Source organism: Pogona vitticeps, chromosome 3, assembly GCF_051106095.1.
Source record: "Pogona vitticeps strain Pit_001003342236 chromosome 3, PviZW2.1, whole genome shotgun sequence".
Taxonomy (NCBI): Eukaryota; Metazoa; Chordata; class Lepidosauria; order Squamata; family Agamidae; genus Pogona; species Pogona vitticeps.
Genome location: NC_135785.1, coordinates 85,676,945 through 85,704,449, shown reverse-complemented (window position 1 = coordinate 85,704,449; position 27,505 = coordinate 85,676,945). Strand labels below are relative to the sequence as shown.

Here is a 27,505-nt window from a genome sequence, read left to right as displayed (position 1 = left end):
AGAAATATTGATGATTATGGGTGTGTTTTGTTTTAGGTATATTATTCATGATTCTCATGACCTGGGTTTCCAGAAAAGTTGAATGAATTGAATGAAGAGAGGGAGGTTAAATCCCAGTCAGAAAGATGAAGGGTAAATGTAGGAGCTGTGCGTTAGATCCCTATATTGAACACAGCAGGTTTTTTTATATATATGATTTGTATAAATGCACAAGTGCCTTTATTCTGCCAGTTAAAAACAACACAGAAACATGTGCTAGTTTTTGAGGTGCTAGATCTCTTCTTCAGGCAAAAATATTACGAATTGCAGGTTTAGTTGTTGCTCTTGCTTTGGAATTTTTAGTTGCGCTAGTCACGCATTCTCCGTTTTTTTCCAGCAGCCACAAAGGCGCCGAGCCTGATACAAAAAAGTCTGTTTCTCAGTTACCGCCATTTTCAAGGGTCTGTGTGAAAGATGAAGAATGGAAGGAACAAACTGGAACAAGTTCAGAGGAGGGCAACAAGGATGATCAGGGGGCTGGAAACCAAGCCTTGAGAAAAGAATACAGTATAAAGGAGTGATAAGATAACGCTTTCCAAATACAGTATTTGAAAGGCTGTCATACAGATGAGCAGCAGGATCTGTTCTAGATCATTCCTGAGTGCAGAACAGGCAACAATGGGCTCAAGTTACAGGAAGCCAGGTTTCGATTGAATATCAGGAAAAATCTTCCTAACTGTTATAGCAGTAAAAGAGTGGAACCAGCTACCTTGAGAGGTGGTGAATGCTCCAACACTGGAGGCATTCAAGAGAAACTTAAACAACCACCTGGCAGATATCCTTTGGTTTGTATTTCCTGCAACGCACGGGGGGCTGGACTTGATGGCCTTATAGGACCCTTCCAACTTTATGATTCTATGAGGAAGAACGGAGTCCCCGCCATCTTGATTGAGGGCGCCAGGGGAGATAGTAAATGAAACGATGAAAGATGGGCGTCCATTTTGGACAAGGGCGAGGGGGAAAAAGGCGGGCGAAGGAAGGCGATGGGCGGTCTTTGTCATCATCCAATCTAGGGAAAACGCAATAATGAGGCGGAAGTACTGCCATTTTTTTCAGCTCCAGCCGCGGCAGACGTACGACGCGGGCTCTCCGTGTAGCAAAGCGTTCCCTCTTCATACGCTCTCATGCACCTCAGCGCGGGAGGTCTCCTCTTATCGGTCCTCCTCGTCTTAGCGGAGGGACCCGCTGAGGGAAATGCCGAGGCGGCAGAGCAGCTGAGCCCCTATTTCGGCACTAAATCCCGCTATGAAGAGCTCCACCCGCACCTGCTGGAGGACCCGCTGTCCCTCGGGCCCCCGCAGCCGGGCTTTCCGCTGCCGCCGGCCTCCTGTACGCCTCTTAAGCTCATCGGCGTCTTCCGCCACGGCACCCGCTTTCCCACCCGCAAGCAGATCGAAAAGCTGGGCCGCCTCCACAGCCGCGTCCTCCAGAGGAACAGCAGCAGCCCGACCTGCCCGGCTGTCGAGCGCTTGTCGCGCTGGAATATGTGGTTCCGGCCCGACATGGACGGCAAACTGGCCTCCCGCGGGCGCCGCGACATGGAGATGCTGGCCGGGCGCCTCGCCGCCCGCTTCCCCAGCCTCCTGGGTCCGAAACGCCGCTTCGCCTTTGTCAGTAGCTCCAAACACCGGTGCGTGGACAGCACCAACGCCTTCCGGGAAGGGCTCCGGCAGGCCCTCTATGGGCAGCAGGCCGCGGCCGAACCGAATGGTGAGACGCTCGCCGCTTCCCTAATTGCCTTTCTTTTTCATTGTACTGGGCAGGATATCCAACAGCAGGTCAGTCCTGTTTTAAAGGAAGAGGTTCCCATCAGGTTGTGTTGGACAGCAACTCCCAGCATCCCCCACCATTGGCGGTGGTGGATGGGCCAACAGTAGTTGCAGTCCGACAATATCGAGGAGGCTACCCAATCCTCAGGCATACATTAAAATCTTTTAAGCCACGGATCCTAAACTTAACTTGAGAGGAAGCCCCATTGAGCTTACATTCATAAGAAATACGTTGAGAGAAGGAACCAGGGTTGAAGATCTATCTGTTGCTCATTATTTTCAGCTAGAGTAGCCTGGGCATCATGCAGCCTCTCCCCCAAGAGCTCCCAAAAATGATAATGGTAATACTTTTTTAAAGGATTGTTATCAGCCGCTTGGCTTCTGAGCTGCTTCCCTGTTCTCTAATTTAGTGTGTTTTTCTGATTTTATACTGATTGTAGAGTTAACTTAATATGCTTGTAGTCATATGTAAAAGATAAAACTATCTCAGCCTTTTGAACCTTTGTGTGTATTTAGTCGTTTAGTCGTGTCTGACTCTTCGTGACCCCATGGACCAGAGCACGCCAGGCCCTCCTGTCTTCTACTGCCTCCCGGAGTTGTGTCAAGTTCATGTTGGTTGCTTCGCAGACACTGTCCAGCCATCTCATCCTCGGTCGTCCCCTTCTCCTCTTGCCATCACACTTTCCCAACATCAGGGTCTTTTCCAGGGAGTCTTTTCTTCTCATTAGATGGCCAAAGTACTGGAGCCTCAGCTTCAGGATCTGTCCTTCCAGTGAGCACTCAGGGTTGATTTCCTTTAGAATTGATAGATTTGTTCTCCTTGCAGTCCAGGGGATTCTCAAGAGCCTCCTCCCGCACCACAATTCAAAGGCATCAATTCTTCGGCGGTCTGCTTTCTTTATGGTCCAGCTCTCACTTCCATACATCACGACAGGAAAAACCATAGCTTTGACTATTCGGACTTTTGTTGGCAAGGTGAGGTCTCTGCTTTTCAAGATGCTGTCCAGATTTGTCATCGCTTTCCTCCCAAGAAGAAGGCGCCTTTTAATTTCGTGGCTGCTGTCTCCATCTGCAGTGATCATGGAGCCCAGGAAGATAAAATTTGACACTGCCTCCATATCTTCCCCTTCTATTTCCCAGGAGGTGATGGGACCAGTGGCCATGATCTTAGTTTTTTTGATGTTGAGTTTCAGACCGTTTTTTGCACTCTCCTCTTTCACTCTCATTACAAGGTTCTTTAATTCCTCCTCACTTTCTGCCATCAGAGTGGTATCATCTGCATATCGGAGGTTGTTGATATTTCTTCCGGCAATCTTAATTCCGGCTTGGGTTTCTTCCAGTCCAGCCTTCCGTTTTGAACCTTTAACAGTACACATCACAGCCAACACATACATGTTCTCCAGCAGCCTCATTTTCCTCACTCAACACATCTTAAGGGCTCATGGTTATGGTAGAAGCGTGACACCAGTTCTTTTCCTTCAAGCCTTGTTTCAAAAGCCAACTAATTTTTGGCTTAACATCATTTTCTCTAACAGAAACGGAGCCAAAATATGCATAATTGCATTTGTACATTTTTATTAGCTTTTATTAAGTTAGATTCTAAGAGAAGGAGTGTATGTTTGATAATGACAACACATGGCATATTTGTAGTAACTAACATGATGCTTAGGTATGAATTGAAAATGGTGATTTTTTTCTTTTAGGGTTAGCTTCATATTAATTAACACATGATAGACATGCTGTAATATTTAAAGTATTTTTACTAGTTACTGAGTTTCACAGTATTTGATCTGGTCCATACTGTACTTGGATTTAGATGTGGTGCTCAAGTGTCAACATTGCTAGTGTGGTGGTTGCCACTGGGAAGGGGGTATGACATCTTAATTATTGTGGATTTAGGTGAATTGTGGTACTGCTGGTGTTTTGGGAGTGAGGTATTTTGTAACTTCAAATGTACTGGCATGTACCTGAATGTCAGATCTGAAGACAACTGGATATTGTTCTTTCAAATTTTATTTGACACTATACCTCATTTCATACAGTCCACACAAAAGACCTGTCTTTCCAGAACTTACAATAAGTGTGCCTTTTATATGCCTAAGATACTGGAAGATATATGCTACCTAATACTGATTTTTCACAGGTTTGTGGCCTGGGACAACTACTGCTTTTACCATTCTAAGATTTATTCATGTCACAAAGACTTTTTCTATATACCATAGATTAGTTTTGTCAGCTGTGAGTTAATTTATCTCCAACAAAAGCAGTATTTGACAGCTTTGAACTATTGATTTGAAATAAATTTCTCAAAGAGAGATAATGGATTATCATTGATCCATAGAATAGGCTGAACACATTTTTAAAAATGTGTTCTGTTCTATTGTCTTCTTCATGCAGAGTGCCCATGCTTCATCACCACAGTTTCCTTGGTGATAGTTCTCTGATCACTCCTTTGTCTCTGAGTTTATGATGTACTCTAGAGAGGCACTGGGATTCTACTTTGAGATGTAGAGGGAGTAAAAAGGGGCTTCTCTTTTTCAGAACCCAAGGCAGAGGGAGAAGCATGTGAGTCTCTGAATTTGTGCTATTCTTTGAAAGCATTCTGCAGGCCTCTGAAAAGACATCCACAAAGCCAGAGATGAGGCCCTGCTAGACCCACTGTTCTTTGTGCATGCTGGAGGCAGGGAATAGAACGGAGTGGAAAGTGACTGAAGTTGGATATTTTGTGTCTCAAAAGGACATGTCTCAAACGTTCCAGTGATCTGATGCAGTGCCAGTTGTACACCTAACCACATGCCCCAATCTTGGATCAAAACACATTACCATGTATGAGTGATACCTGATCAACAGCAACTTCCAGTGGAGATCTGGACACTTAAACACAGAACAGGATATTGGCCTGTGTTTTGTAGACGATAACTGATTCAGTCCAAAGGATTGTATAAATTGCAACATTTTGTTTTATTTTAAATCTAGCTTCTTTTTAAAAAGACCATATTGTATTTTAAAATGTAAAATACTCAACACGATAGGTACATAACAGACAAAGCTAACATGGGATATTACATGAGTCTTACCTCTTTTACTTGTAACATGTACAACTAACCAGCTGCATCAAAATTTTTAGAGTAAACAATTAACCAGTGTTATATCTTATGTTTTCAGCTACAATGACAGAAGCACTTCAAATCAATGACAAACTAATGAGATTTTTTGATCACTGTGAAAAATTTGTAAGAGATATAGAAGACAATAATACAGCTATGCATGAAGTTGATGCCTTCAAGGAAGGTCCCGAGATGAAAATGATAGTGGAGAAAATTGCAGATACACTGTGTCTACCAGTAAGTGACCTCAATGCAGGTAATTGTTGATCTTTGAATTCCCTAAACATATCTTTATTTGTTATGTTCCTGAGTTAGTCTGAAGAGCAAATGCTGTACAGTGGTGCCTCGCATAGCAATCGCTCCGTATAGCAATGAAATCGCTTTGTGATGGACTTTTTGCCATCACAAGAGCGATCGCTTTGCGATGGCCCCTATGAGGAAATTTCGCTTTGCGATGATTGCAGGGAAGCGATCATTGCAAAGCCCCCATTTTCGGCCAGCTGATCGGCGGTTCCAAAATGGCCACCAGGTAAACAAAATGGCTGCCCGCTGTTTTGCCTCACTTTAGAGGCACCAAAAATGGCCACCGCAGTGGAGGATTTTCGCATAAGGTTAGTTTTTAAGCCCATAGGAACGCATTAAACGCGTTTAATGTGTTTCTATTGGCTTTTTAAAATCGCTTAGTGATGAAATCGCTTAGCAGCGATTTTTACTGCACCGATTAACATCGCTAAACGAGGCACCACTGTACTTATTAAATATTGAATGTGTCTTGGAAGGTTAGCAGCTATTAAGAGTGAATGGATAAAATATAATAGCTTCCTATTTTGTAACAGCAACTGCATATGTTATGACTTGCACAATGTACACACTTTTGCTACCCAGAGTGAAAACAGAGGCCTAATTCATGTTTGTTGGTAGCCTGGAGAGAGCAGAGAATCGCTATTCCATTGAACCATACTCTGTAGAAGATGACTGGAAAAGTTTTGTAGGATGAAGTGTGGAATGCAGAAAGGAAATAATCTTCCAGCTCTTTCTTGAAATTTTCAGGTAATGGTGCAAACACACATCTAGTTGCTGCAGTGCTTTTTTGTTAACTATAAAACATCCACTACCAACAAAACATCCGCTACCATCCAGCTAAGTAGCTAGTAACTAACAAGAGCATTGTCATGGACCATTGTGTATCTTTCCTTTTGATAAAGTTTGTACCAGTGAATGCCACGGAAACTGTATTCAGTACTTTTTTGAGAACCTCTATAGTAGCAGTTCCCAGCCTGGGGTAACCCAGGTATTCTTGGTCTACAACTTCCAGAAGTCTTCACCGCTAGCTGTGTTGGCCAGAGGTTTTGGGAGTCGCAGTCCAAGAACACTTGGGTTACCCAGGGTTGGGAACCCTCTATAGGAAGAAAGACCAGTTTTTGTAGTTAAATAAAAATCAACCACAGAAATATAATCCTTACAATAATTGTTACTATTTCCACAATTACAGTACAGATTGCACAACTAGATCACCATGCACAAGCTCTCTGGCTGGCTCTGTCTTCTCCAAAAGACCCAGTATCAGGGCGGCAGAGGAATTTGCTCTGAAATCTCAAGGCGTTCTTTAAAATAAGGCAGATTGTGGCAAAGCATGCAAAGAGAGGTGCTATTGTTGAAAAGGAAAAGGAAACCACCAGTTTATCCTCTGGAAGCAAGCTTTGGCTTCTCAGTCATTTATGAAACAGTCTCTGAGCCTTAAGCTAACTTTTATCAGATAGTATTGGGATGATAATATTTTCTGGCAAAAAGATAAACATCTGCAGACAACTGTGGAGCAGCAGTTGCATCAAGACTCACACATGACAAAAAAACCACAGAACAAACCTCAGTGGTTTATTGAACAACTCTCATTGCAGGCAGTCAGGCAGCATGCATCAGCAGGCCTCCCAACCCCAGAAAGCCCAGTTCCCTTGGTTTACTTTGTCATGCAAAGGCACTTATGCCTTTGATATATGACTTCAATACAGATAAGGTTGTTCTTACCTGATAATTGGAGGTATCTTAAAGCATAGAGGGAATGTGTATTGACCTAAAATATTTTTCATTAAAAGACACATGCAACCGTTGTTTTAGTTATTCATAAAAATGATTGAAACAAACATTGGTAAAGAATAATAATATACAAGTGTATATGTTGTGCTTATGTTTTTTACGGCATTTATAAAATTACTTGCAAATGTAGAAAGGCTATCGGCTTCAGTTTGTGGTCTTAAAAATAAGGCTTGCATTCCTTCATTTAGTTTTCAATTGCAAGTTGAGAATCTATTGAGCAAAGCTCTAAGTGTAGGTAAAAAACTTTAGGCGCTGTCATATTCTTGCACATACTGTACTAGTCAAATCTATTCCAAGAGTTTGCTGTCTTATCTATATAGTATGTGTATAATGTTTGAAAATCATAGTTCAGGTAATATGAATCTTTTTTTGTTAGGAAAACTTACATTCACTAGCCTTTTTGTCCAATTTACATTTCATATATGTTGGTTCCTGGCTGTAATCTTTTGATGCAGGACATTGTAGATCAGTGGTTCCCAATCTTGAGTAACCCGAGTGTTCCTGGACTGCAGCTCTCAAAAGCCTTCACCATTAGCTGCGCTGGCCATGGTTTTTGGGAGCTGCGGTCCAAGGACACCTTATCACCCAAGGCTGGGAATCATTACTGTAGATGAATCAATAGGCTGTGTGCAGGCTACACTTGTGGAGTAGAAACTCAGATGGGAGAAGCACAGATGACTTGCTTTCTGGCCTTCTGTGTTCTCTCACACATTCCTGCTGTATGGAAGGTTTAACTCCTGGATTTTGTGTTTCATTTGTTCTACACATACACAAAAGTAAGTTCTACATTCAGTTGAGGTAGTTCTTGCATAGTGGCATTTCGGTACAAATATTTAATTGCTAGAATGTGGCATTGGATATCATTTACTGTCAACATACTGTTTGTCAGCTGCTGCTTGTCTTTAATACAGATTTGATTCAGACAGCATTTTTCACTTGCTCATTTGGGCTAACTATAAGAAACGTCAATTCCCCCTGGTGCTCACTCTTTAGTACAGAAGATGCCAAGGTAAGAGCTGTGTTTGTGAAACTAAACTATAAATAAGTGTTTTGATTTGCAAAATTGAGTGTTGCAGTGTAGTGTTGAAAAGATTGCTACTTTATTTTACAGAATGATACAATCTAGCAAACAGCTAAACACATTCAATTCCATTAATATTAGTGAAATATAAGTGGCTTTAAATTGTGTGCTAGCTTATGATTATGATGTGTGATTTTACATAGTATTTGTGTGCTGATACAAATACTGTAACAAAATGGAATTTAGAGGAAGTGCCTGTAATCCTTTATTTTAGACCAGGCTTGTCCAACCTGCAGCCCGAGGGCCGCATGCGGCCCAGGTCAGCTCGTAATGTGGCCCAGTGCAATTTCTTATTTTTAAAGAAATTCCAAAGTTTCAAGTTACACTGCCGGCGCTTGCAGCCGGAATGTGTCTGGGGCATGTCACAACAGTAGAGGGGGAGAGAGGGAAGGAAGGAAGGAGTAGGAGGGGAGGGGACGGGGGGCTGCGTGACTGCATTGTGCTGTCCCTATCAATAGATGGACCCCCTCCCGCCCCCATAAAGCCGCTGGAGTCGAAGTTGGCAGCCTCTGCTGTCTGAGATCGCTGCTGCCGGTAAACGCGCTTGGAGTGGGGCTGCCGAGGAGGGCTAGAGCTGCCCCCCATGCGGCCCAAACCAAATGTATGTGCGGCCCAAACCAAATTTTCATCTTCTAATGTGGCCTAGGGAAGGTGAAAGGTTGGACACCCCTGTCTTAGACTTTGTTAGGAAATTAAATCTATAGCCTTTTATGTCTTCTAGCGAAATCTAGAAAACTGCTAAATTAACACACTGAAGCTACTTATTATACCTGCTATCACTTTTTTTAAAGAAAGCATTGCCTGACTTGTCATAAATTCTGTTAAATACTGTGTGTTCATTATGTACGTATGCTACTGAGAATCTCTTCAACCATCATGACTCAAAATGTGGGTACTTGCCTCACTGGATCAAACAAATGTCTCTCAAACTTGCTGTCACTAGTACACAATCACGTGCCTTTAAGAAACTCACACAAATAGCCTCTTCCCAACTTAGTGCTGTCCAGATGTGCAGAACCATAGCTTCCAGGATCCCCCACTATCATGGACACTGTGACTGTTTTAAGACACTGGAGGACCTACAGATCCAAAAGGTTTAGAAGAGATAGATGGCCTTTGGTGAATGTGCTATCCAGCAACTTGATCTGAGGTCCATACAAACCTCTTGTGACAAATTAGGGGCCAAAAAATAGGAAAGCATGCTTAACTCCCCTTAGTCCCTTTACCATTCATTGCAAGACTTAATAATAGGCTGTACAATGAAGTGTGAACTCATTAACCAGCAGCATTTTGCCTCAATAATTCATGTATAAGCAGTAGGATTCTGGGTGCTGAATCTAAAATAATCCTCTTAATATATCAGAAAATTTAACATCTCTTTATAGGTACTTGAATATCTGAATGATTTAAAGCAGTATTGGAAAAGAGCTTTTGGATATGATATCAACAGTCGTTCCAGCTGCAATCTTTTCCAAGATATTTTCAAACATTTACACCAAGCTGTTATAGAGAGTAAAAGGTAAATATTTCTTGTTTTGTTTTGAGCTTTTGTTTTGTGGGATGCAGGGAGGCTGAGACATATGGCCATTCTGTTTTTGATCTTGTGGCTGGCAATATTAACACAACTTGGTCCTCTTGAATGTAGCCACTCAATATTTCTGAGATATTTTGTGGGATTTTAAAGACCGATATGTACATATGGATAGGGCATAAGGGGGGAAAGGCATGTACATTTCAGTAGGCAGTCTTGGAAATTTTAATACAAGGGAAAGATTTATTGAGACTAGTGTTGTCGGGACTGGGATTAACATTCTCTTAATGTTCTTTGATATTACACAAATTGACAGGGTGTGTATGAAGTATTCTTTTATACTGGCTTTCATTGGAAATACCGCTTGAGTATTTGCACCTGAGTGCTTTTGATATTGCAGCAATTGATCAGTATCCAGTAATTCACATTAGTGAACATCAGGTGTCTTGCAGGCTCAGCTTGAACATTAATTCTCATTGTTTATCCTCTGTATTGTTTCATCAGGGAGCTCTGTTGGAAGATAATATTGTCTCCTTCTAATATAAAACAATTGTTTGGAATCTTAACTGATGCAGTAATAAATACCTTTCTTGACATTAGGAGCCCATTTCATTAGGGAAACTGAAGTGGAAAATGGAAAAACAGGGTTTAAAAGAATAAAAGGCCCTGCAGTTGGAAAACCTTGGCTGCCATCTTCAGTGGTTTTGGAAAATGAAAATATCTTACCCACTTTTATAATCTGTTAGGGCATGCTGTTTCCTGGCTTCTAAATGGCTATTTGAACTGTTGTAATAGCTGTTCAGAAACCAGTATCTGAGTGAGTCATGAATTGAGAAATCACAGTGTAGGTGGGTAGGTTTAAAACTTGCTCTATGCCTACATGTTGAGTTAAGGGAATCCATAACTGTGAAAGACAAAATATACATGGGTATATGCTCTTGTTATCGTGGTATTACTGTATTTAGCCTTTTACATATGTTAGTAGGAAACATCAGAAATACAAATAGAAACATATAGGGAATTGTATTGTGTTACTTCATCATGGTGCTGGAGGAGACTCTTGTCTTGAGAGTCCCCTGGACTGCAAGGAGAACAAACCTAACCATTTTGAAGGAAATCAACCCTGAATGCTCACTGGAAGGACAGATCCTGAAACTGAGGCTCCAATACTTTGGCCATCTCATGAGAAGAGAAGACTTCCTGGAAAAGACCCTGAAGTTGCAAAAGTATGAGGGCAAGAGAAGAAGGGGATGACAGAGAACGAGATGGTTGGACAGTGTCACCGAAGCTATCAACATGAATTTGACCCAACTCCGGGAGGCAGTGGAAGACAGGAGGGCCTGGCGTGCTCTGGTCCATGAGGTCACGAAGAGTCAGAGACGACTTAACGACTAAACAAGAACAACATACTCCATCAATAGTCTGTGGGTGATAATGTGTCCGTTATTTCTTCTTTCTCTCAGTAATTTTGTTGCTGTTTAGTCTCATCCTCTGTCGTCCCCTTCTCTTGCCCTCACACTTTCTCAACATCAGGGTCTTTTCCAGGGAGTCTTCTCTTCTCATGAGATGTCCAAAGTATTGGAGCCTCAGCTTCAGGATCTGTCCTTCCAGTGAGCACTCAGGATTGATTTCCTTTAGAATGGACAGGTTTGTTCTCCTTGCAGTCCAGGGGACTCTTAAGAGCCTCCTCCAGCACCACAATTCAAAAGCATCAGTTCTTCGGCGGTCAGCTTTCTTTATGGTCCAGTTCTCACTTCCGTACATTACTACTGGGAAAACCATACCTTTGACTATGCAGACCTTTGTCGGCAAGGTGATGTCTCTGCCTTTTAAGATGCTGTCTAGGTTTGTCATTGCTTTCCTCCCAAGAAGCAGGCGTCTTTTAATTTTGTTGCTGCTGTCACCATCTGCAGTGATCATGGAATCCAGGAAAGTAAAATCTGTCACTGCCTCCATATACTCCCCTTCTATTTGCCATGAGGTGATGGGACCAATGGCCATGATCTTAGCGTTTTGGGGGGTTTTTTATGTTGAGCTTCAGACCATTTTTGGCGTTCTCCTCTTTCACCATCATGAAGAGGTTCTTTAATTCCTCCTCACTTTCTGCCATCAGAGTGGTATCATCTGCATATCTGAAGTTGTTGATATTTCTTCTGGCAATCTTAATTCCGGTTTGGGATTCATCCAGTCCGGCCTTTCACATGATGTAATCTGCATATAAATTACATAATTAGCCTTGTCGTACTCCTTTCCCAATTTTGAACCAATCAGTTGTTCCATATCCAATTCTAACTGTTGCTTCCTGTCCCACATATGGATTTCTCAAGGGGTAGATCAGGTGGTCAGGCACTCCCATTTCTTTAAGGACTTGCCATAGTTTGCTGTGGTCCACACAGTCAAAGACTTTTGCATAGTCAATGAAGCAGAAGTAGATGTTTTTCTGGAACTCTCTGGCTTTCTCCATAATCCAGCACATGTTAACAGTTTGGTCTTTAGTTCCTCTGTCCCTTCAAAATCCAGTTTGTACTTTGGGAGTTCCCAGTCCACATACTGCCGAAGTCTACCTTGTAGGATTTTGAGCATAACCTTGCTAGCGTGGGAAATGAGTGCAATTGTACAGTAGTTGGAGCATTCTTTGGCACTGCCCTTCTTCAGGAATGGGATGTAGACTGATATTTTCCAATCCTCTGACTACTGTTGAGTTTTCCAAACTTGCTGGCATATTGAGTGTAGCACCTTAACAGCATCATCTTTTAAGATTTTAAATAGTTCAACTGGAATGCCATCACCTCCACTGACCTTGTTGTTAGCCATGCTTTCTAAGGCCCAATTGACTTAGCTTTCCAGGATGTCTGGCTCAAGGTCAGCAACCACACTATCTGGGTTGTCCAGGATATCCAAGTCCTTCTGGCATAATTCCTCTGTGTATTTTTGCCACCTCTTCTTGATGTCTTCTGCTTCTGTTAGGTCCTTACCATTTTTGTCCTTTATCATGTCCATCGTTGCACAAAATGTTCTTTTAATATCTCCAATTTTCTTGAACAGATCTCTGGTTTTTCCCTTTCTATTGTTTTCCTCTATTTCTTTGCACTGTTCATTTAAGAAGGCCCTCTTGTCTCTCCTTCCTGTTCTTTGGAAGTCAGTATTCAATTTTCTGTAACTTTCCCTATCTCCCTTGCATTTTGTTTCCCTTCTCTTCTCTGCTATTTGTAAGGCCTCGTTGGACAGCCACTTTGCTTTCTTGCATTTCTTTTTCTTTGAGATAGTTTTTTTGGGGGGCCTTCTGTACATTGTTACAAGCCTCCATCCATAGTTATTCAGGCACTCTGTCCACCAAATCTAGTTCCTTAAATCTGTTCTTCACTTCCGGTGTGTATTCATAAGGGATTTGGTTTAGATTATACCTGACTTGCCCAGTGGTTTTTCTTACTTTCTTCAGTTTAAGCTTGAATTTTGCTATAAGAAGCTGATGATCAGAGTCACAATCAGCTCCAGGACTTGTTTTTGCTGACTGTATAGAGCTTCTCCATCTTTGGCTGCAGAGAATCTAATCAATCTGATTTCGGTATTGCCCATCTGGTGATGTCCATGTGTAGAGTCGCCTCTTGTGTTGTTGGAAAAGAGTATTTGTGACGATCAGCTTGTTCTCTTGACAGAACTATATTAGCCTTTGCCCTGCTTCGTTTTGAACTCAAAGGCCAAACTTCCCTATTTTTCCTTGTATCTCTTGACTCCCCACTTTAGTATTCCAGTCCCCTAGAATGAGAAGAACATCTTTCTTTGGTGTCAGTTCTAGAAGGTGTTGTAAGTCTTCATAGAACTGGTCAATTTCAGCCTCTTCAGCATTGGTGGTTGGTGCATAAACTTGGATTACTGTGATGTTGAAAGGTCTGCCTTGGATTCATATTGAAATCATTCTATCATTTTTGAGATTATATCCCAATACAGTGTTCCCTCTTTCTGTCTGTCTCTGTCTCTGTCTCTCTCTCTCTGTTTTAACTATGAGGGCTACTCCATTTCTTCTACGGGATTCTTGCCCACAACAGTAGATATGATAATTGTCTGAATTGAATTTGCCCATTTCCGTCCATTTTAGTTCACTGATGCCCACCCAGGATGTCAGTGTTTATTCTTGCCATCTCCTGTTTGACTGCATCCAGCTTACCAAGGTTCATAGATCTTACATTCCAGGTTCCTATGTAGTATTTTTCTTTGCAGCATCGGACCTTCCTTTCACTTCCAGGCACGTCCAAAGCTGAGTGTCTTTTCGGCTTTGGTTCACCACTTCATTAGCTCTGGAACTACTTGTACTTGTCCTCCGCTCTTTCTCACTAGCATGGTGGATGCTTTCCGACCTGAGGGTCCCATCTTCCAGCGTCATATCATTTAGCTTTTTGTTTCTGTTCATGGGGTTTTCTTGGCAAAGATACTGGAGTGGCTTGCCAATTCCTTCTCCAGGTGGATCGTGTTTAGTCAGAACTCTCCACTAGTCCCTTTGCCACGACAAGGCAGCAATCTGTGAAGGGGTCATTCAGTAATAGTTGGAAGTAACTAGCCATTTTAAGTAACACACCTGTAACAATTTATATTTAAGGGATTATGGGGGTATACTGAAGTTATATTTCAAAACCACTGTAAGTGGCAATTATATATATATATTAATTGTATTTTAATTGTTACATATCTTTATTGTATTTTAAATGCTGTAAGCCGCCCAGAGACCTTAGGTAGTGTGGGCGGCATATAAATTAAATAAATAATAATAAAAAATAATACAGTGGTGCCTCACTTAACGACGATAATCTGTTCCAGGAAAATCACCATTAAGCAAAAACATTGTAAAGCGAAAAAAAACCCCATTGAAACACATTGAAACCTGCTCAATGCAGTCCAATGGGGTAAAAACTCACCGTCCAGCAAAGATCCTCCATACGGCAGCCATTTTCGATGCCTGTATAGCAAGGAATTCGTCCCTAAACACAGCGGGGAGCCATTTTAATCACCCGGTGGCCACTTTGAAACCGCCAATCAGCTGTTCGAAAAATGTCATTTTGTGAAGAATCGGTTCCCGAAGCAGGGAACTGATTATTGCAAAGCAAAATTCCCCCATTCAGACCATCGTTTTGCGATCGCAATTGTGATTTCAAAAAGATTGTTGTTAAGCAACACATTTCATCATAATGTGGGGCAATCATAAAGCGAGGCACCACTGTAATAGAAACTGACAGAGATAGGAAAGGTAGAAGATAGAAAAGGTATAACCGTAAAACTGTTAGTGAGCTCAGTAGCTGTCCTGGTAAGAGCTGAATAACAGTTAACTAGTGGTTAACTTTATCCTAGTCAGTTTTCCATTCCTGGAAACTGGTGTAAGGAGTAATCATTCTTACCTACTTTTTACAGGTACAGTACTTTATAGAAGCATTTTGATCGAATTCCTGAGTTTTATGCCATTCTCTTATCAATGATGAAAAAGTTGTGGTAAGCAAGGAGCAGTGCAACACAACGTTTCCTCTAATTGTCATCCCTGCTGTGTGGAAACCTCATCCATCTGCACAAAGGGGGCAGGGTTTCATGCTGCGTGGTGCTGATGCACCCTAGAGGGAATGTTGGTGCAACAGATTACACAACAGGTTACTTTCAAATATTGTTTCAAATAACTGAACTATTTTTTGGAACACTATAATGAGTGTGGTAGAACCACTGCTGTCCTTGCCAGGTGGGAAGGACCACAACTCACCCACTCAAGCCCATTACCGTTGCCCCTGGGTGGGTGAAATTTCAGGGGGTAAATGTGTTGAAACTAAGGGCGATCTTCCCTCCTGGTTACCCCCCTGGCTCTCTTAAAAGAGTCAGGAAAAACTCTCCTGCTTGCATCTTCCTAAACCTCCAACCAGACGAGGTACCTTTTTCAGCACACTATCCCCTTCACTTTCAGGTACCACGCTTGGTTAAATTACAGAAGGAAAGTTTATTTTAAGAATGCATCAAAACTCAGAAGTATTCTCATAAAAGAAAAATTTAGGAACATGTTAAAGATGGCAAAAAAAGAAGAAGCCACCACAGCATGTTCAGTAGGCAAAACATCAAGGCTTATACAGAATAAAATGTCTAATCTGGCTTTAAGGAGAGGCTCTATGAACAGTGGTATCCCATTCCTTAACAGCTGGTGGCAGTATAAACACAAGTTGTTTACATTTTGAAAATGTAGAATTTTGTATGCTAACACACAAGACACGACTAAACGACTAAACACACACACACAACACACAAGAGTTCCTTATTGCATTTCCAAGCCCCCAGCTATTTCAAAATAAAGGTTAAGTATTTCTTCCCTTACCAAAGGGAGTGATGGAAGGTTGTTGCCTTCTGGAAAAGACAGGCAGAGACAAACTTTGGCTTAATGCCTATTTAGTTTGAAAGCAGGGAGTGCTCTAAACATGGTGTGGACATGGGGGGGGGGAGGATACACACATCATACTGTTCATGTCTCCTTTGGATGTCAATCAGAACATCATTATTCAATGTGGAAATTTAAAAGGGGATTTGAAAGTGCATTTGGTTGAAACACTTTCAAAATTTCCATGTTTGGGAGCCCTGACAAGCCAGGGATATCCATCACAGAAGCACTGCAAGTGAGCAGTCATTAACCATGCAACAAATGAAAGTGTTTACAAGGGATAATCAGACCTTTGCGCTGAATCCATTGAGCTGTCATTGACATCTGGTGAGATGTTGGGGTCCAGGGCTTACCTGTACAACATGGTTACAGTCCTACCTGCTTTCACACTAAAACCCCAGGGAGTTTAGGGACTTTTATTTGAAACATGAAGTCAAGCTGATAATTCTGATCACTATTCCCAAATTAAAGTTGCAGCTGGAGAAGACTGTAAATTGAATTAATGTGAAATGGGCATACCTTTGGCTAGTTCAAATTGTAACCAGATAGATTTTTCCTTTGATGTTAATCACTTGAATCAATCTGTAAACATTTTACCTAGACTGTAGATCTAATAGGGGCTTAATTGATCACTTAATTAAGATTGTTTAACATTGACATAATTACTCTTAATAATAAGTTGTGTTAAGAATGTCTGCTTTTGGTAAGTAATCTTGATTAAGATTGTTAAGAGCACAGCTACATCAGGAGTCAGTAATTTAATCGTTTGGATGTAAACTTCTATGAGAGTGCAAATTTAGGGAAGTCACCTCTAGATGTAACACAATCCACAGTCCTTTTAAGTCTTCATACAGTATATAAATCTAACTTAGGCTGCAGTCATAGGGATGCTTTTTTCTGGAATAAGTCTCAAGGTCTCTTGGCAAATATTGTTTTATCTAGGCTACTGTCTTGAACTTTCCTTCTTGAAACCCTGAAATGTCAGTTTCTGAAGAAACTTGTTCCTGATTTAGCTTTGCTTTAAGTACAGTCAGATAGATTTCCAGATGCTTTACTTGACCAAGTTACATTGTTGTGTCTGAAAGCTGTCTCTTTCTTACCTTTAACAACATATTTTTTTCTTTTTCTTTCTAGAATGTTGTTTGTGTTGTGCTTGTTAAGAGTTCATTGCCTTCCTCAGTTAATACAGTAGCTAAATGGAGGGGAAGAGGGCCTTTTATTTACTTTGAGTATAAGTGTAGAAGGATGTATTATACATAGGTAAGAAACACTTCTAACTGAAAATTCCTTCTGTTATACCCCTGTTAAAGGTGCAGAAGACTTTAACTCCTTTATGCCTCATCACCTTATCAAAGGTCTCATAGAGCTTAAAACTAGAAATATTGTCTGTGTGATAAAATGGGAGAGATCACTTTGCTTCAGAACAGTGTTTTATGTTTTTCTCTATAGTATGCTGGAATATGACTTATTAATTTGCTGCATTCAAATGAACTACCACCAGGACAGAACACAGTTGCTTTGAAGTGGGAGGGAACCTTCTACAACTGGTAGCATCCAAGTTCAGGACTTTTGAAATCTCTCAGCAAAGTTTGTTAAGGACATGTAATCAGATGACGTGAGGGTTTTTATTTTCTACATGATAAGCTAGGAGGTATATAAACCAGTGGAGATAACTTTGTTGGAAGTTAGGGGGAAGGAGTTTTCTTCAATGGATGGGAAGGAACACCATTTTATACTAGAAGAGTTCTTTATTATTAGCTAATAGAAAGAAGATGTTCTCGGGTATATATTAATCTTGGTGTGTATAGGAATTAATTTTCTTAAGAATGAATTTATGGAAAGTTTAATGCCCTTCTGGATTATTTAGTATAAGAAATAATTTGTTGAAGGGTTATGTCAAGGTTTAATCTCTAGGAAACAATAACTTATCCACCTGCAGTGACATTTGAAACTTCACTTTAAGGCTGAAAAACAAGTTCCCTTATTTGTTCTGTACTGAATTAAAATTTAGCTCAGAGAATTAGTACAGCCTCTGTTCTTGAACACACCCAGCAAACACTTCAAGGTCTCTGAAAGTGAATTGTACTACTTATATATCAGATGTCATTTAAGATTACAAAATCACTTCTATGCTTAACTGGCAATAATTGGTCCTCATAGCAAAGTATAGATATTTTATAGTACAGTTTATCTAAAACCAATGCTGTCCTCATTGTTATCAGAATATACTGGCAAACCCAGTGACTTACTTTGCTAAGCTATCAGCTGATAATTGGTCTCAGAATAGAACTTGTGTTTTTTTGCTTTTTCTTCTTTTTTTTAAGAACAGCAACCTGATAAGAGATTGTTTTGCCTTCAGTGGAATAGCAAGGGGTACATAGAGAAGCGTTTCCCAGTGTGGGAAAACACTGCTGAGTTTTCTGTTCCTAATTCTGCTGGTTTTGCTGCTATTGCTTTATGATGTCAAGAAACTAGGAGAGATGAATATGGATACTAGAATCCTACTTTATTGAGGATACAGTCAACCCAGTGGGCTTCTGCACTGCTTCCTTATCCCATTGGGCTTCCATATTGAGCAACCTTCATCAATATCAGCAAGTATTTACAGAAACAGGCTCTTTTATTATAGCAACACAACTTAGAATCGACCACTATGGCTCAACTTACAAAACGTGGGAATTTTTAGGCTGCCAGGGAGTTGACTGCACTCTCGAATAGTCCAAACAAACAGGACAACTCCATAATAGTCCTTTACTGGGAGGAGTGGAGTCACAGCTCCTCCACCAGTTCCAGAACTCCTCGCAGGTGTGCCATGCACAGATTGCTACAACAAGGGTACTGGATGCAGGCACTCAGCTCTCCCTGGAGTAGAGTAACCTGAGCTCTTTTCCCTGCTATCCCTCTATAGTCACCCATAGCAGCGGCTGTTCCATAGGCATAGTACTCTTCCTTAGAGGCACTGCCAAAGTCTATATGGACATAGCTGGGCTCTCCAGAGTAACGAGGAATGGAGGCAGGTGGGATAGGAAGAGGACTGGTTGGTGTGCATTGAGTCAGCTGCCCGTGAGATCTTAGCTGTGGGCCACTTTCCCCTTCTGCTTCCTCTGCCAGCAGCGTGTCACTGGTTCTCCAGCCACTTTGCCTTCTGCCACCTTGCCTCGTCCTGCCATAACCAGGCTGCCGCCACCTCCTCCGACACCGCAATAATTCCTCCCAATGCCCAGTGTCAGGGTCCCAGCAACAAATGGTCTCCCAACCTGCTGTTGAACACTCCAGCAACGCCAACACCTCCTGGACCTTGAACGCCTTCTAGTCGATAGTTTCTGCCCAACTATCCTCTTCTTCCACCTCGCTCCCCTCCTTAAATCTCCAGTCCACCATGGCTACATGTGTGGCCTCCAAGGCATCATCCACAGCTGCATTGCCAACACCCAGTCCACAGGCAAACTTTGGGTTGAGAATCTTGCCCTGATTCTCAGGGAGGTGGGGAGCCTGCTCTAGCCAGCAGGGGGAGGGGGGGTTGGGGACAGTCCCACAGGTACAAAGGAAGGGTTTTTTTTCCTCCACAGCAAGCATGGAGCCAAACAAGTTGGCAGAAAAGTCCAAATGACACTCCCCCCCCCCCCGGAGGGAATCCATGCAAGACATATAAGTCAGTGTAGCTTGGTTTATTAATCTTTTTTAAAATGTTCTTGTACTCACAACATTGTGTTCTCCTGGGCAAACAAGATAATGTGTAGATATGATGGAAGATCTGTCCTCAGATATTCCTGAGTTTATACTTGAGAGACACACCTTCTTTGCAAGCCAATCAAAGTCTGCGTTCATTTGTGGGTGGCACTTTATGTTGACATCGAGATCACCTTTTGCCTAAATGGAAGGAAAAAACTAGACCTATTTACCCTGACACTTGTACTATTTATTTACTAAGGTCACTGACACAGCTAACATTAATAAAAAACAAATGAAACAAATACATTTCAAATATAAGAACAGAATTTTTTTTAGAAAATGTTATTTTTTGAAAGACCACAGCATCCAACCAGTTAAAGCCCCTGTGGTAACAACCTAATGTAAATAACATATTCCTTTCTGAATAAAATGTTTTTTGCTTGCAGATAGAGACACAGCGCAGAATTCCCTTAACAGGGAATTCCAGAGTCTGAGCTTGACATTTAAAAAAGGTATCTTCCATGTCCCCACCAAATGGGCTTCCAGTGATATTGAAGCAAAGATAAAGAACTTAACTAGGATGCAATCTGCTTGTTCAGTTTTGGGATATTGCCGGAATTTTATCTGTTCTTAATACAACTCAGAAATGTTTTTGATAATTTGATATGTTCCCCAGGTTTCATTTTTTTGAGCAGTACATTTTCATATGGGAGCCATCTAGTTTGTTTCTTTACTGCATATGCCTGGCCAGTAACCTGGTTGTTCGTTCCTAAATGCAACTTGAGTTGAGAACTGTTGATGGGAAGGTTATCAGAAGCAGAGATAATTCTGGGAAGGGATGACTTGATGAAGGAGGCGTATCAAACAACATTCTGTCCAAAGATAGTAGTGCTGATTTTTGTCATAAAAACTTGTAAATCTCCTTGTCAGTCAGATTTTGTGCATATTAAGGTATTTATATTGCTTTTGACCAGTGGTTCCCAATCTTGGGTCCCCAGATATTCATGGATTGCAATTTCCAGAAATCCTGGTCAGCACAGCTAATAATGAAGGTTTCTGGGATTTGTAGTCCAAAAATATATTGGGACCCACTGTTCTGAACTACTGCTTTAGACTTTAACTTGTTCTTGAAAATGAGGTGTTAAACCTCAGCCCAACCTCTTCTCTTATAAATCCTTGTACAAGTTTCGAGGGGAGATTAATATTTAATATCCCTGGTCTACTAACCATCCTGTTTTACTGCCTATCAAAACGGAGAATCTAGATTAGGGAAATGAGTTGGTACATTATGTTGCCCTCATACATAGGCACTTTAAGGACAGAGGATATCATAAAACTCAGAACAACTTGTATCTTGTCAGAATATACATATTGAACACAGGAAAGGTGGAATTAATGTGGCTGGTCAAACAGGTAGTTGCATTTTATTGACATTTTGACGTTACAGATCAACTTACCTTTTCCCCTAGTTAATATTAAACTGGCTCTATTACGCCAGGACTCCAGGGACACAGCCCTTTCTCTTCCTTGGATCCCTTCCACTACCACAAATGTCTAAACAAAGCAGAACTTGTTTGTGGTGTTATCTAAACTGGAAACCAGGATTCATAAACCAGCATTAGTTTTTTTAATTGAAGCTATGGTTTGTTTGAAAGCAACAGTTCAGACACTGTGCCACACAAAGCATTTCTAGTTTGTTTTCTTTATCTCCTCTTAGTAATGGGAACACCCAAGTGGAAGCTTATATACAACACTATTATTGAAGTTAGTCAATGAATCTGAATGGGGATTTTTTTTGTAAAGACCCAAACCTTCTAAGAGTAAACAGTAATTTTACTGTTTCTGTATATTGGTATTGCTCTGATTCAGAGCTTCAAGTGATTTTCGGTATATATGGAAATTGATAACCGATTTTTGACAGAAGACAACAAGGTCAGTATAGAGTAAGTATACCATTAAAAATCTAAGAACATAGTACTGTGTGCAGGTTCTATGGGATAGATGCACAGTCTTAGTGGTGAGTTCCAGATTTGGAGATGAACTCATGACACTATCTGAATTTGCCTGGAAATGGTCATTCTGATTTGTATTACCTTGCAGAAGTCCGTGGACAAAATGGATAGGCCCCTGCTCACAAGGCCACCCCATATAAAAACAGACTGAGGGAAGGGAAATGTAGGCAAATGCATTTAAAATGTGGCTATATGTGGGCACAAATATTAGGTCAGAAATCATAACTAAGAGGTGGTTTGAGGAGTTATAATAACAATCACCATCATCTTAGAACTGCAAAGCTGGAAGTGACCCTATGAATCATCAGGGCCAGCCCCTGTCAAGGAGGCATGGTGCGAAATCCCAACCTCTGGATGTGCAGCCTGATGCCTAAGCCACTGAGCTATCCTGTTCAAAGAGACAGTTTGACATGTAGCAAGGGAACGGGTGGCTTCATTGAAGGGGTAGTCAGTGAGTCCTCTGACAGTGGTGGAGTCAGGAAAGTAAAGGTCAGAAGGTGGGAGGAAATAAGAAACAAGGGCCAGAAGGTAAAGTGGGATGGGGTTATAGGGAAGACTGTTCAGGTGAGGGCCTGGTGTTTCTGTTGGATGTGGAACTAATGGGAAACCAGTGAAAGGAAAAGCGGATAGATATCACATGGTCTAATTGACAGAAATGAATATAATTTTGGCAGTGGATTTTTTGACATACGAAAAGAAAAGCCAAGGAAGTGAGGGTTGCACTAAACAAGTGGCAGATGTTGACAACATGAACCAGAAAGTTTAATGTAAGTGACTGAAAGGAACAAGTGCTGTACAGGAGCATGATGTAAAGAGAGAAGGTGCATGCCTTTGCACATACAAACATGTGGGTAGCAAAGGAAAGGGAAGAATCCAAGATGAAACTACATTAGCATGCCATGTTGACAGTTACTGAACAATTGAAAGTTATTTGGGGTGGGCAAAGCAGCCGGGTGGAACGGTTGGAGTGTTAGATTAGGACTGGAGGGACCTGGGTTCACATCTCCATTCAGCTGTGAAACTCAGTGCATGACCCTGAGCCAGTCACACCCTCTCAACCTAATCTACTTCATAGGGCTGTTTTGAATAAAAAAGTGGGGGAGGGGGAGGAGAGTCATGTGCATTGCTTTGGAACAGAAGTCAGATGTACAGTAGGTGTAACAAAATAAGTAAAATTAAAGCAAGTTTGAAAATAATTGATCCTAGTCTTTGGAACACCCAAATAAGTATTTTTTGCAACAACAGGCTAGATTATATACAGTACAGTAGTAGTAAGTATGCACCACAGCTCATTGCCTGGATTATTTTGACTAACTCTCTTGCTTATCTTTTTAATTTTATTAGTTCAAAGCCTATTTCTTCACCTGTGATCCTCCAGTTTGGGCATGCAGAGACCCTTCAACCCCTCCTTGCTCTGATGGGTTACTTCAAAGATGACGAGCCTCTTAAAGCACACAACTACCATAGACAGATGCACCGGAAGTACCGTAGTGGTCGCATCGTCCCTTATGCCTCAAACCTGTTGTTTTTGCTGTATCATTGCGATCAAACCAGTTTTCCAGAGGAGGAATACAAAGTTCAGATATTGCTCAATGAAAGGCTGCTGCAGTTTCCACACTCAGGGGAGACTGTTTCCTTGTACACCAGTCTGAAAAACCACTATAAAGACCTGCTTCAGAACTGCAATTTTGCTGAAGTGTGTGCTATGCCAAAGAACACTACTTGGATTGATTAACCATTAAAAAGGATACAATAGGAAAAGTATTATGGACTTAAGTGAGTGTGTAAGCTCTAAAGGAAATAGACTTTTGAAAAAAAAAAGTCAAGGTTCTAGCCAAAGCACGAGCCTGTTAAAAATCCATAAAGCATCTGAAAATAATTTTTGTTATATATTTGGGTGTGAACAACTACCTTTCTAGAATCTAGAATTTCCTAGGAGGAAACAATCAGTGCAGAATTTTACTCAGCAGTGATGCTAAATACCTAAGTGTTATTATCAACCACAATTACTGCTTTGCAGAATAAGTAGTTGTTAAAAAAATATGTACAAACATCTCTTACAACTTGATATATAAGACATTTCACTTGGTTTTCATATAATGTTTGGACAGAACTTCGGCCTCACCTGTAGTCATATCACCTACATAAGTACTTCCTCTCTGCATAGAGGATTTTGGAGACCTATCACAAAATTTATATATCAAGGGTAGCACTTTATCTTTTTCCATTGTTTAGCCTTCCTGCTGTTTGCTTTTGCTTTTAAGTGTTAGAAAGGTTCTGCCTAATAAGAACGTGGCTTCCTTCTACAGTATAATGATAAACAAAGTCTGATGGTATTTGGGCAGAAGCCAGTCTAAGTTAGTCTGATAGTTTTCTGCAATAGTAAGATTAAGGAAAATCGGACTGAATGCAGGGTTCAGAGAACAATGTATTGAGGCTTGGGATAGTAGTTTATATACTGTGTGTTATAAAAGGGAGTAGCCTATACTCTACATTATAAAAATAATTTGCAAAACTTTTATAAGTTTTCCCTTTTAAAACCAATTGTGTGAGGAAACTGTATATCCACTTTTTGTTGCAGAAATTATAGTGAATCAATAATTTAAATATTAATAAGCTCAAAATCAGTGAACATCATCTCTTTAGTCATTTGTATGTGTGTGCTGTTTCTGTATAGATCCATCCCTTGAAATTGGATGGATTTTAGTCAGGGAGCATTCTCAGATACAGTATTGTTAACATTTTTAATGCTACTTTCAAAAATCATGTTTTTAAGAGAAGCACTTGGATATTTAGAACAAATATCCAAAACAGGATAGTTTGGACATTTATGTAGGTTAAAATTAAAAATATAAAGTAACTTCAGAAACCTAGGTTGAAGTTGGAACTAAATGCTGTAGAAGGTATTAAAACAAGCTGTCTTAAAAAGTAGACGTTAGACCCAGGGAACCTTAAATAAGCATTCAAAGATTTTTATTTCTAAAAGAGAGCTTTATCTTTTTGGACCATTTGGGGAGGGGTCTCTTAGTGTGAGACACAAAATGAAAAAAATTCTAAGAATAGTTTTGTTTATAAGAGAGCTCATCTATTTCTGATACATACAGCTGTTAAAGCAATCCCATAGAAGAAGCAGTGGGCATGTGCATTTACCAGTTCAGCTAAATGAAACCAATATTAGAAACTTTGGTGCAATACAAAGGAGTCTATAGCTACTTCCAGCTTAAGACAGTTCACCTTTTTGTGCTTTGTTAAGCTCTGTAGCATTTATTGTCAAAAAGCTGTTTTCATTTGGATAAAAATATATGGAGTATTTGTGATCTGTGTCCTTATGCTATCTGCTTAAGAGTTTTTTTTAATTTCATTAGTTTTGATTAAAGGTCCTGCACAGAAATCTGCCATGACTTTTGGAATATTTGTATGTTGCTGTTTTTCTGCACCATCCACATTGCAGAGGAGCCAGCCTGATGAAAACATATGGGGGTTGAAAGCCGGCATTTTGATTGATTGAATTTAGTGGTCTAATAAAGGCATCATCTGCTCTTGCTTTTGGTTGAAGCTACAATTCACTTCATTATTGCAGTCCAAGGTCATTTTAGTAATATGTACATTAGCAGATTATATGCATTAGAAGTCACAGACAGTATAGCTGCAGTTGCATGCCCCAGGACATAGTTTGTACTGAACGGCAGTCAGTCAGGTGGGAGGCCGTAGTGATTGGAATATGCAACAAGCATCACCTAAAACACCACTCTTGTGACTTACAGTACATGAATCTCAACTTCTCTCAGGTAGTGTTTTCGGATACTGGAAATATGGAAGGGAGAAAAAGTGAATAAAACCTGGATCTAGCTGAAGTGCTTGGTGGAAAAGCACCATCCAACACTTTGGCCAAGTACCCAGTGACAATGAGCTGGTATATCCACATTCCCAATATCATTCAGCCTGTGGAGGGTGAGAGAACAATCTGTCACTATGGTGTATCCCACTCCTTTTTAAAGACATGGTTCCATCAACCCAAAATGATGTTGAAATGTACTATGGACAGTGCATCCACCAATAGAATGGGGAGGAGGTGACTTTTCACTGTCTCCCTTATCCTGAAGCCCCTCATGTCACTTCCCACCTTGTTCCAGAGTCTTCCAGCCCTTCTAAGCATATTTTGATGGCCATGGCCACTTCATCACATGCATCTGGTGCAGGCCACAGAAATTTATTTGAAATAAAATGTGGTAGTCTTCAAAATGTCACAAAACCTATTTTTGCTTCAACTGACTTAATGTGGCCATTCCCATGGAAATTGATACTTGCATGTCAAGTTATCCAAAGGAAAAAGAAAACATGTTAAAAAAAAGTTTGGCACTCTAAATATCATCAGACTTTGCAACATGTTAACTTTCATCATTTAGCTACAGTGTGTCTACATTGCTGGGTCCCGCCCCCCCCCCACACATTTATTTCATTTATTTTGGTTTCCCCAGTTCTTATTTTGTAATTTGATTTTATGTCAGCCAGGATGTCTCTGCCTTCTCCCTCTCCACCTGGCTGAAGAAGGGCAACTGCAGGCAGGTCTTTCTCCTTAGTTTTTGTCCCTGTTCCTGACTCCTATGTGTCTGGTGTGCCAAAATATTTCCTTCTGCCACATCCTAGAAAATGGAGCAACCTCACAAACTGCCTTGCAACATATACTAAGGCCCAGAAAAAAAACAGGCTGCATTCTTGAATTTCAAAAGAGGAACAAGCAGGAGAGGACTAATGGCTGCTTCCAGCTAAACTTCTATTTACCACAGAAACCAGATGCAAACTATATCACTCCCCCTCCCTCTCTTTTGCTCCCCCCTCCCCTTTATTTGCTTCATTAAATATCTTTTCTCTTTATGAGATTGAGGAACTCTGAACATTTGCTTGCATTTTGTAAGCTTTAGATTGGCCCTATATATTTAATCATATATATTTAAGGGAATTATTAATGGACTGATGCTCCACTTAAAGGCTATTTCTGTTTTTGCAGGAGAACTTTAGATGCCGATAGACAGGAGCAGGTTTTTGATGCTTGATCCTAGCTAGTCTCTTTGTGAAGGTCTAGAATAGAAATATTAACATTTTCTTCTGGGATTTAGGGAATAACAGGAGAATGGTTTCCTGAGCATAATAGGAATTTTAATTTTGTCAAGAGTATGGGTGGGTTTTGCCAGCTCTGCATCTCACTTGATAACCCTTTCCTGAAGCAATCCTCTACATATACCCACTGAGAGTTTCCAGTAAAAAGATAGTATTTTTTATTTCTGGAGAATACAAAGAAAAATTATCTGTGAGTGACCTTATTGTACTGCACCAGCACCAAGTCTTGTTTTAGGAAATACTGTAACAACACTTCAGCAGACTCTTCACTTAAAATGATTTATCTTTACAGTACAGAATGCAGTCACTTTCTAAACCTCCAGCCTTACTTGCTATACCATGGGACACCCATATCCAAGGGATCTGTATCCAGAGTTTTGGTTTGCCACAGTTTATTGCAGCCCTATATACATTATACAATGGGTGGGCCTTGTGGACTTAGTCCCACCTCTTTGTATGTTGTTACTATCCATCGTTTCAGGTATTCGTGATAGATCATGGAACGGATTCCCAACAAATATGGGGCGCAATTACAGTTGTGTGTTAGATGACTGCTTTTAAACCATTCAGTCATGTGACATGTTTAAATTTTGCTTAGAAAATATGAGGATATGTTCTTTAAAGTTGGATCAGCTTGGTTTTTTTAACTTTACAATGTGAGCCAAATGGTGCTGTCCTTAAGATT

The 27,505-nt window shown here is 40.8% G+C and overlaps 1 protein-coding gene and 1 long non-coding RNA gene across 3 annotated transcripts; one reads left to right on the top strand and one right to left on the bottom strand.

The window, feature by feature from the left end:
- Nucleotides 1-41: 41 nt before the first annotated feature.
- MINPP1 (multiple inositol-polyphosphate phosphatase 1) lies at nucleotides 42-25,093 on the top strand. 2 transcript variants are annotated; one of them, XR_002301227.3, is made up of 6 exons: nucleotides 42-1,749; nucleotides 4,974-5,171; nucleotides 7,921-8,018; nucleotides 9,476-9,609; nucleotides 20,137-20,202; nucleotides 23,047-23,171. XR_002301227.3 is itself a non-coding variant. In XM_020801280.3 (5 exons), exons 1-5 carry the CDS (start codon nucleotides 1,164-1,166, stop codon nucleotides 23,435-23,437), a joined length of 1,407 nt encoding a protein of 468 aa, XP_020656939.3. In that variant the 5' UTR covers nucleotides 42-1,163; the 3' UTR covers nucleotides 23,438-25,093. The 2 variants fall into 2 exon arrangements, 1 of the variants encoding a protein (XP_020656939.3); XM_020801280.3 differs by lacking the exon at nucleotides 20,137-20,202 and having other exon boundaries at nucleotides 23,047-25,093.
- LOC144588426 (uncharacterized) lies at nucleotides 1,877-3,573 on the bottom strand. The gene is made up of 2 exons (XR_013543993.1): nucleotides 3,169-3,573; nucleotides 1,877-2,308 (listed from the first exon to the last, which is right to left on the bottom strand). It is a non-coding gene; the product is annotated as an uncharacterized LOC144588426 (long non-coding RNA).
- Nucleotides 25,094-27,505: the final 2,412 nt, after the last annotated feature.